The following is an 11,595-nucleotide window of genomic DNA, read 5'->3' as shown; positions in this document are numbered from 1 at the left end:
CCCTTCCACCATACTTTGCATACATGGTAGGTCAATAGCCCCGAAGGCAAATGCCAAATAGTGGTTACAATCTGGAAACAAAAAACAATGATGTAAATAGTGGTGAAAATAGAAACACTGGTAAAAAAAACACTTAGAAATAGGAATAGAATGAGGGAGACACACACACACACACACACACACACACACACACACACACACACAGACACACAGATGTAAGTTGTTGATGAAAGGATGGTATCAGATGGAAAATATAATTGTGTAATTCAGTAGTTTGAACACGTCATACATATTCAGTCTATTTCTACATCATCAATTCTTCTCACAGTAAGCAGAAGCCCCTCCGGTGGTGTAAGGTAAGGAACTTCATGCAGGCACGTTCTGTCAAAAGCCAACTACCTTTGCAAACATTGGCAATAAAAAAATTCAGGAAATGGTAAGTGATTGTACAAAGAAAATCAGTGCATTGAACAAAGACTCAAAACTTACGCTGCCAAAGTTTCTTTCAGTAATGTAAATATGGCCGAGCCATTAAATGAGTAATTGGTAGGATGAGTGATCCTGTGGACCAGATTCCATTTATTTGAGGTGATGCGGAAACAGCGGCTGAATTGTTACGTCTAAAGTACGGGGATGTCATATTATGACTACGAACTGGGTTTTCACTGTACAAATAAAAACGTTATTTGTGCTCCCGAGAATTAGACGATGCATGGAGAGTACCTACACCATCGCTTGAAGCTTTAAAAAAAAAAAATCCTGCAGTCTCAGGCGGAGATAACAATGACATTTACAACCTTGAGTCAAACATGTGATAGCGCTTGTATATACAGTATGCTCTCTTTAAATGAAGTTACGTTCTGCGGACTGTTTGGTTATCAAAAATCAGTTATACCGGGACCTCCTCCCACCTAGCCCCTCACTTACCCAAATACCTCAAAAAAAGGTGTCCTCTAGCATTCAGGGCCCAAAAATGCGAAATACCACCCTGACCACCGACAAAAAAATTATACACTTTATCGTACACTGTTCGGCCTGCAGTGCCAGTTTTGCCATAATAGTTCGAAACGAACTGCCATAAGTGGGGTTTACGCGACTTCCCGGCAACGTGTCAAAAGTGTTTGATAATTTAATAAAATGAAACTCTAAATTTCACTGCTTGTTATATATTAAGTTGAAATTCGTTTAGTAAAATGGGATTGTCCACCAAAAGTGCCATTCGTTATACCAAAATGTTATAGGATGAATGTTCCTTACTATGGGGAATCTAACGTCGTGCATAATGGCTGCCCCTGCAGTGAACCGTGATTCAGCATTCCTTTTTCTTTTGTACAAGCCAAGGAGGGACGAGACAGGATTGTCAGCCAGCATTCAAACATGGGCACGAAGTGCAAGTCATTAAAATTCGAAAAAATTCCTCCACCAGAAGCTGGAGCTTACAGCTGGTCCTCGGTAAAATTGAGAGGATTGTCTTCTCCTTGGTCTGCTGGTTCCTCCTGCATGAGTAACTGGTACGGTCGGTGGAAAAAGTTCACCTGTGTCGGAAACATTCAAAAAGCCTCGTGACACAACAAATCCGCGAGATTAGGCCAACATGCAAGAGCTGTGCTAGTTAATAGTGTCTGAATTGGGTGATGGGCCCACATAAAATGGCGCATCGTATTAATCACACCAGGCTGCACCATTGAGAAATCTGCAATCGTTTTTTGGATAGCTACATGTGCAGGAGAATTTAACAAAGTCCTCACCTTCCACAAAACAAAAATCACCAGTGCGAGTAAAAGCATTCCTCCGATAATGCTTCCGATAATAATTCCGACTGAGATCACGGCCTCCTCCCTTTTGACAATCTGCACAGACACCTTCACCCACAGACACACACCACGTTAAACCAAGAGCACACACTACACTGGAATATCAAATAGATGAAGCGATGAATGAGAAAACATATTGTTTTTGGCTCATTCATGCGTTATGCCGATAAAAAATGGACAAATTAAAAACACATGTACTGTATGCAAAAATCTTATATACTTATGAGAGAAACTGTCATAACAAAGTTTGCATATTTCATAAGCAACCTGCATCATAGCCAAAGACCTCTCAACATTAATGTTTCTTTCTCAGTTTGTTCAATTCCACGCTTCCCTCTGACGTTTTGATTGTCAGTGCCCACCTTCTGAGATCATCCTGTACCCACTTCCCATGATCTTTCTTATCCTCATTAACCCTCACTTACCTCTCCCCACTGGGCTGGCAGGATGGCCTACAGGTACTCACGGTCACCACTGAGCTGTCAAGCCTGGGTTTGATAAACTGTCTTAATAAACTTTTGTCCAGCCTATAAACTGTCATCCTGGGGTTTCGCAGACAGGGTGAGGCATCAATGTGTTTACCATGGATGGACATTAAACTGGACGTCCCGTCTGCCAACATTAAAGATCCCATGGTGTCCTTCGCGAAGAGTAGCCGAGTTATCGCTGGCACCCTGGGCAAAATCCAAATTCCTTCTCAAATCTACAGAAGGAATTGCATCAGCGGCACAACTGCATCTCCAGTAAATAATAGGACCCACATTTTGTATGTGCTGCATACAAACGAAGTGGAACAAGTCAGCCACTGGAAGAGGTTCAGTCACATCCACGTCTAGGCCTTACCATCAGCCATGACCACTCATGGGTCGACTACAGTATATCACCAAGTTGTCCTTTAACGTCAGCTACAGATTGGGCAGCACCCATTGCTCAAAGTCATTCCTTGAAAAATGAGAACGACCAATAGCCTACAAATACTTGATATGGAGTAGTGCTCTTCATTATAGGCTGGTTCCACAGCAAAACATCTATCTCTCCTGAATTACATGGAATTTCATTATTGGTATGTCCTGTGGTGCGGAGCACTAGGTCTGCCGCTATCACATCACAGACAGGTCACTGGTTTCTCTATTTTTACTGCCTTTCCTCTGGTCCACCCCCCAATGTTATATTAACCCACAGACTCTCCAAAGCTCCTCCAGGATTCACGTCCTCTTTCACTAACCCCATTCTGGTTGAATTCCAACAATCATTACTTACCATCCATTCTTTTCAATATCTCAAAAGTAGCTGTTCCAAACATTTAGAACACACTAATTGTAAAGTACTAATTTAGCAGCCGGGGGTCCATCTACGTATTGCAATAAGGATCAAGGTGATGCAAGATGCGAGGAAGGAGGGTTGAATTTTGAAAAAAGTATCAAGAAAAACAATTCCCTCATCTCAAGTAATTCATTTTGATGTTTTATACTGTCAATAATCTGATTATCATCAGTGAAGGATATATCATATGGTGGGTGATAAATCAGTACCATACTTGCCAAATGGGCTTGTCATAAATTTAAGGAATTCCTGGATTCTCCTAGAAATAGGATTATGGCCTGGGGAATATGTGGAATACCCTAACCAAGCCAAGCTCGTCTGGCTGTGTACACATCACTGTAGTATAGGCGGGGGCATGGCACAGGGATCCCGTCAGACAGATCCCGTGCTCAATGTCAAATTTGAATCCGTATCTATCTGTGCACACATGTGTACTGGTATTAGATCATCCTAATACCAGTACACATGTCACGTTGGTGTGGGGTTGCTTAGAGATTGCTGTAGCAGTCTGAGGACCCCCAAGTAAGTACACACGATGTTATAGCTGGCATACCTAAGTACCTACACATGTAAAGGGGAACAGATACAAAGTTCAAACTGTGCATATGCATCACTTCTGGGTGGTGCAAGAATGTTACAAACTGCAGTACTCAGACTTGTACTCACCACATACCTCTTTGAAGTCCGTTTTGAAGTGAAAATTATTGTTATGTAACACTATGTCATGTGTGGGAGGGTATAACCGTGTGCGTCCAGGGAAGATTCCCACTCTATCCAGAGAATGGGCTATTTGGGTTTGGAAAGTATATGTCAAGGTGTATGACATATCAGGATGAAATTTTATTAATGACAACAAAGGTAATGGAACTTCCTACCTCCAATATAGGCCAAAAGCATTCCATGACTGATACACCATGCTAAGCAACACATTTATGTTTCACAATAATACTAAGTTTGCCACCACCATGTGGAATATGGCATTCATAGACATGACGGAGATGTGTTAGTTGTTGGACTCAATATAATAATAATTAATACTGTAATCGTTTCGGATACTAAATGCCAATCAAACAATTCCAGACATAACGCACAACTTCCGAAACACAACGTACGGTTCTCTCTCTTCCATTGTCAGGTATGACAATGAGGGAGTTGGCAGCCAATTCCAGGTGAGCAGATGTTATCAGGCTCAACGTCTTAAATGTGGCCTGGAAACGAAAACAGGTTCCCAAATGAAAAACAACACATGGAGTGAAAATTGAAAACATTTCCCAATGAGAAATCATTCCACCGTTTCAATAACTTTGTGCGACGGCCACCTGGTGAAATGTTCCGTTCCACAGACGGAACTGCATGGAGATGCCCACAGCTTGACGTTTGGCCAACGTTGGTATACGGCAGAGGACTTGCATGCACTTGGCTGTTTGACAAGTCTGCAGAACAGGGAACATGTCAAAAGTTATCTACGGCAATTTCGCTGTTCACCTGTGGGGAATTTGCATTGTGTATTAAACGAGAAACTATCTTGAAATTTGTGCTGGCTCCATGGACTGTCCAACAGTACCCAACAAGAATAAAACATTTTTCATCTTTTCTATTAACATTTCAACATTAAAAATCACTCAAAAAAGTGTAAATCGTGCATTTTTGTAATTACTAGCAGAGTACCCACCCTGTGGGGGATCTTGTTCTAAGCATGCAACACGTTCTTCTGACACATACCTTTATTTGGGTGGTGTATAGGCAACTGACATCTCCCCCAATCACTCCCGAAAATAAAATAAAATAACCCGGGTTACATGTATGAAGCAAAAACATGCCTACTGCATATAATTCAAAACACACCACTGCCTTGGAAAACGTGGGGACAGGAACACTTTACTGTGAAGGTTTGTGACTTGTAATACCCTCTCCCACCTGAAGGGGGTTACTACAAGATACACATTTACTAAGAGAATTTGTGGTCCTTCCCCTTTCTCCTCCCCCCCCCCCCCCCCCGAAGACCACCAGCAAAGATAAAACACCCCGAAACACCAACTGGGATCATGCTGATCATATAGAGCAAGTCTGGATGTAATCGGGCCAGAACTGTAGGAGGAGGTACGCTACAAACAAACACACAAACAAACAAACACCGGTCCGTGAATCATAGTAAGGATTAATTACAAGATTAGGAATGTTGCTGAAGTCTTCTGTGACGTAATCAATGCTGAACGGGTGTGAAGCAATGTGCAATGGGTCCACAGCGGCACTAGAGTTACACAGAACTTCGTTTGTCTGTAAAGGGCACACAAAACAGAAAGGTATAATAATTATGGGTAATAAGGATTGGGTGGGGTTGGGGGATTGAAAACTGCATTAAATAATAAGTGCAAGGACAATAGTTCTGTAAATTGTGACTTATTTCATAGATGAAGGGCTAAAACAATTAAAATTTACTTTTTATTCACAAGGATATCATACGTTTTAGAGAATGCGTCATCTCTGAGTTTGAGAGGTCGGCAGTTTGATTCTTACCCTGGCTTGGTCATACCAAAAACATTTTTTGAAATGGTACATACTGCTACCTCGCTTGATGCTCAGCAATTATAGGATAGAGCACTGACAAACACCATAGGTTGGCATCCATGAGGAGGCGGAAAACCCGACTTAATTGGTCCACTGAGTGCGGAGAGAAAAGCGACGTCATAAAGATAGCGTCGCTGGTACCTAGTGTGCTCTGGGAAGTGACAGCACTTCCTCCAAACTTCCTCCAAAAGATTTGTCTGAAGTCAAGTCCAGTATTGTCTCACATATCTGTCTACATGTGTGTAGGTGTGATTTCTGTTACAGCTCCACCATGAGCCTTAGACCCTGTAGAAATAAAATGGACAAATTAACAAAGTATGTGAAACATGAATCTGGAATTGAGTTTTGGACACAGAGGGAGCACCAAATAAACCAGCTATTTTTTTCATCATATCTAATTTGAAGCCTGTGAACAAAGTAACGATGGAATATCAAAGAAACTACAATTAGGTCACTGCAAACAAACTGCAAGATATACAAACGGAGACTCACCGCTGTGTATAAACAATGCGAAAACTTTGGCCTGAATGAAGATGCAACAACAAAGTTTCTTTTAAAACAAGATCTCGATATCTATATCAAAATATAATCGCAATGTTAATTATGCACTAGCTGTGTGCTACTTTAAATAAACTGTTGGTTCGTGTGAACAAAAACAAAGTTTGTATTTTCAAAACAACCACAAAATGGAACTGTTTTTTATCCTTTTTTTTATCATCCCCAGCTGATCAAGCTGGCTGACCACACCGGAAAGTGAGTAGCTCAACCTCTCGTGGATGAATGGCTTTTTGTTACAATAACACTTATAACCGGATCATAGCAACAATAAAAAAGGTAATAGTTATATACATATACTGTAACACCTATCACAGGGAGATTATCATAAGGGTAGTATTTTCGGGTTGTATATACGTATCTGCAGTAATGCACGAGAATATTGCTTAAATTAAATAAATAAGAAAACAATGTAAATAAAAAACACTGCACAGAGAGTGCTTAGAAACAAAGAAAAACAAGGCTAGGTGTGGAATGGTGTGAAAGAGGTAGAACGGAAGGAGCGACAACTTATCCTGAATGAGATGTGCAGAGGTCAAACTGACCGCGCAGGCTTCGGCTACATGAAAAATCAAAAGCTGATAAGAGACATGACCAGAAGTGAACACAGGAAATGCCTCACTAATTTGGTAAAGGATATCGACGAGGAAGACATGTTGGTCTACCTGTATGGATGTGCTAAATAAGGGCAGTGGTTGAGATGGGATTCTGCCATACAGACCGATACATCATGGAAGAAACTCCTCTATGTATGGACACCGAAACTGCTGTCATTCCACATCAATGCTATCCACGACCAACTCCCTTCCCCAGCCAACCTAAGATTGTGGGGAAAAACCAACCTTGGACTGTGTCAACTGTGCCATGACCACCATTTCTAGGGCGTTGCACATCTTAAATGGGTGCAGCTCCACATCTGCTCCACATCTTAAATGGGTGCAGCTACTCGCTCCAAAATGGAAGATACAACTGGTGCCATGACCAAACCCTAAGAGCGATTGCATCAGGCCTGGCTCCTTATATCAAAGATGCAAATAAGAAGACAATTATTCTATCAAAGCCAAACTCCATTCCCACCATTGCATTCCGTACAGCTGATGGTACATCCTACAGGAACCCAGCCCTGCCACTTCCACAGGTAGAAACACAGGACATCATAAAGAAGGCTAATAATTGGATGTTTCTGATGGATGAGGACCATAAGCCAATAGTGTTCCCTCCACAAATTATGGAAACTGCCAAACGGCCTGATATCACCATCTATTCGGCAGGAACTAAGAATGTCATCATTATTGAATTGACAGTCCCGATGGAGGATAACCTGGCCAATGCATATGCCAGAAAGAAAGGAAAATACGAAGACCTGGTAGCTGATTGTGAACAGGGAGGATGTTCTGTAAACTACATTCCAGTAAAAATAGGTAGTAGAGGATTTTACAATACATCTTTCAGCAAATGCCTTGCCCTTTCAGGCATTCCAAAAGGAAAGAGGAAGATTATTATTGACACTGCATCCAAAACAGCCCTTAGATCGGGCTATGTCATCTGGTTATGCAGAAGCTCAAAGGCCTTCAGACAAATAGAATTACTGCTCACACCAGAAATATGCTCTGAGGGAAGAGGGACGGTTGAGCGCTCCTAAAACCCGTTTAACCCACCAGAGCCTGGTCTGGAGTCCAGAAAGCTCATAGTATAGTTTCGAATATAGTATAGTTTCAGATTATTGTTCCAGACAGAGACATTCTGCAACAAGGTGCAGATTTTTTTCCTAAAGTCATCTTCATTATTTCAGGAGTGCTCATCCTAAAAGGGGTGATTGGAAGGTTCCGAAGATGACTGCGCTGGTGTTTCACCAATGAATTACCCGCCAGACATTGTGGCTCTCCAATGAATCAGCCAAAAGTGTTCAGACATCTACAGAAGGTTGTAACAGGTGATGAGATTTAGGTGTGCGAGTACAATGCCGGAAAAGTTTGCAATGAAAATCATCACATTCAACATAACCAAAGAATGACCACTACTCATACATCGGAAATGTTTTAAAATGCTGTATAGTCATAACCTTTCTTTAACCATGAAGGACCATCATGGAGGACAAATAATAAAAACAATTGATCTACATTTATGTTATGAAATATTTAAGATACACATTACACAATCCACCGATAAGAGAGATAATGCAATCAGTTATATGAAGGATGGATGGGCAAAGGAAAAAATTAGGGGAAACCTGGAAGATGGGGGCGAGGGGGTGAAGGGTCATGGACCGATGTGCTGCATCAGCCGATTTCCGTTGGTGACAAAACATTATTATATCCAGACAAATGGGCATCGAAATAATGTTTTTTTAAATTGCAGAATGCTTATAAAAACCCAACTCCACCACCATGCAACTTCTTCTAAACTCTTACATTAATCCTCTGAACTTATTCATAGAGCTTCAAAAAGGTCATTACAAGTGAAGTGCCACTTGGATACTTGAAATCAAACTACAATGGAGCAAACATGGATGTCACTGAAATTCCAAAATTGACATAGCGGAAATAGCCCCACCTTTGATGGTAGCCGGTATTACAAAACAACTCTATCATGATATGGAGTATGATATGTTGTGATTAATAAAATTTCTTTCAAAAATGACAAAAATTATAGAGTGCATTTCCAAGACTGTGCTGCAGCACATTGCCCACCAAAGGTGGGCTGCTAGTGTATGTAATTTGGTCAGGTCATAATAAAGGATAATCCAGAATGAATGATGCAAAATCCACCCTTACTCTCGCCTGCTAGATTGGCTTTCTTTTTCTGCATGTGACTGCACAGATTAGGACATGAGTCAAACAGCTGCCTCACAAACCCAGACTGCATGGGAAAACAATCCACCAGGCTTGTGAAACAAAAGGCAAAGCAACGAAACGACTCTAAAATGCAATCTTTAACTAGAGATATGCTCATAAGAGCACAAAACATTGCCTTGCAGTGTTGGATACTATTAAGCATTTATTGAAAGCCATTTTTGTAAAAACACAGATAAACAGAGACACACATACATACATACACACACACACACACACACACACACACACACACACACACACACACACATATATATATATATATATATATATATATATATATATATGTATATATATATATATATATATAAATATGGAAATTTCATAAAACACACACACACAAGCTTAGGTAGATACTTTAAGACCTACTAGGTCTCCGTCCCATCTTCTGAAATCCACCCACATGTGGAGATAGCAGTCCACAACAGCAACTTGCATGCGCACGCACATGCACACAAACACACACAAACACACACACACACACACACACACACACAAAATCAACGACACACACACATACATCTGAATACAGATATCCCTATAGGGGGAATTGAGAGGGGAATAATGGTGCAGCACAGAGTGAAAGAAAGCATACCGGATATGTATGTAATTTGGTCAGGTATAGAAGGTAGCTATTTTGCTTTGATTGATATGGTACATCAATTTTCAGATATAGATCTTCTGTCAAGGATAATCCATCATTTTGTATCTGCAACAGCAAAAACAAAGATGCAAGAGAAATGGTTAAATGCAAAAGTCACTTTCTATACCAGGTGTGCACACACTTCTTGGGGCAATGTGAACGGATGCAATGTATATATCAGTGTGTCCAGGGCAAGATAAGTTGAAAACATTTCTTTAAAACTCCATAAAACACCAAATCAAAGGTCAGAATATTGAATTACATTACTTTATTTTATTTGACATGGTGCAGGGAGGATGAATGCAGATAAAATGAGTTGCCAAAGGTGGTGAGTTACCTGCATTCATAAGAAAATGTTTGTAGTATTCTACATCAGAGGCAATGATGTCATATCAATCCAATGGAGATGAGGAGTTGGAATCGCATTCTGAGCATTTGGATGAGAAGGAGTTGGCTGTTTGGCCGAGTTTGAATGTCATCTTGATTTTCCAATTGTATTCTAATGTTTTTGTTATGGAACCGATATTTGCAGAATTTCCTCCATGAGCTGGATACCTCTTCCGCACTACAGAGATTTGGTGTCGAGTTCACTCGGGACAAGTCACACAAAATTATTAATTTTTTGGGCCAAGTCACAAGTCTGGCTATATTTTGGCAGGGACAACCACGAAACTGGTAGGTGGTAGGATGGATGGATTTGGGCCGTAGCATTAGTGGGTATTATACATGTAAATAGAACAGAAAAAATAATTATCTTTTACTTTGAAATATCGTTTTTTATCAGCAAGGAACGATGAACGATTTCTGTGATGAAAATCAATAGTGACAAGATATCTTTTCTGCAGATGTCTGTAAAAAATGCAGCGATTGTCTTATTTTATGAAACTAGTACACCTGCTCACTACGGGAGCGGCAGGAATGGTCATTCCTCTTTGGGGTATATAGATTACAGTCGATCTATGGTCGGGTCTCAAGAACATTGGGTGTGTGTTCATTTACCAAGTTTCTTGTGGAGAGAGCACCAAGTGGTTTAAGCATTCGAGCAAGCACGCCATTCAAAACCGTTAAGGAACGGCTGGCTTGGCAAATAAGCACAACCCGGGTTTCCTCCCTTTCAGTTTCGTGTTAAACAGCAGGAGCAAGTTTCAAAAGTTTGCTACAAAAACCCCACATTAGCGGCATGAAGGGTCATGTTATTAACCCAACCCTTGTGGGGTATAATCTAGATTACAGGAGATCTTCACTCAGTTCTATGAGTAAAAGTTACTTCACTGATGTCGGGATTCCTCCAAATTTCTTTGTTTAGTGTTATAAACAGCAGTAGCGACTGTTTAAAAAGCTAATCATACGTGTTTGTGGTTTATAATATTTTTACTTCTGGTGGAGGCCCCATTGGGCCGTTTCTCCCATGAAAACGCCATGATAAGCTATTTATAAACATTGACTCGACGTTTGTTCAAGGAGGAAAAACACCTTCGGGAGGTGGGATATTATTAGTATTAATATTGTTTTGTAATAACATTAATATTATGCTATTACCATTCGTTTTGTTATTAGAAGCGGCTTTGGAAAAACGCCATGATAGAGCTAACTTAACATGGATATATACCTCAACACATAACCCCATTGTTGGCAATGGCGGGAAAAAAAACCCTTGGGGAGCGGGGCAAATGAATGCACTACAACCTTCATTGTGTAACCCTTCGTCATCCTGTCAAGTTGGGTTGAGATTGGATAAGTAATGACGGAATGTATTGCGGGCAAAAAATCATCAGACAGACAGACAGACAGACGCCAAATTGCGTATTTTAGTATGATGAAAAAAATCTAGCTGAGTCAG

General features: G+C 40.7%; 1 protein-coding gene across 1 annotated transcript in view; it reads right to left on the bottom strand.

Annotated features, from left to right (window-relative positions):
- Positions 1-247: 247 nt before the first annotated feature.
- LOC137421619 (integrin alpha-11) overlaps positions 248-11,595 on the bottom strand; it is a 111,900-nt gene continuing 100,552 nt past the window's right edge. The window contains exons 25-31 of the mRNA XM_068107848.2: positions 9,708-9,821; positions 5,304-5,414; positions 4,457-4,570; positions 4,250-4,345; positions 1,749-1,862; positions 1,441-1,535; positions 248-399 (exon numbers count right to left, since the gene is read on the bottom strand). Of these exons, the coding sequence (XP_067963949.2) occupies positions 396-399; positions 1,441-1,535; positions 1,749-1,862; positions 4,250-4,345; positions 4,457-4,570; positions 5,304-5,414; positions 9,708-9,821 (648 nt within the window). The 3' untranslated portion in view covers positions 248-395. The remainder of the gene's footprint in view (positions 400-1,440; positions 1,536-1,748; positions 1,863-4,249; positions 4,346-4,456; positions 4,571-5,303; positions 5,415-9,707; positions 9,822-11,595) is intronic.

The sequence above is a fragment of the Myxine glutinosa genome, chromosome 2 (assembly GCF_964187855.1).
Source record: "Myxine glutinosa chromosome 2, kmMyxGlut1.1, whole genome shotgun sequence".
Taxonomy (NCBI): Eukaryota; Metazoa; Chordata; class Myxini; order Myxiniformes; family Myxinidae; genus Myxine; species Myxine glutinosa.
This window is presented reverse-complemented; position numbering and strand designations above follow the sequence as displayed.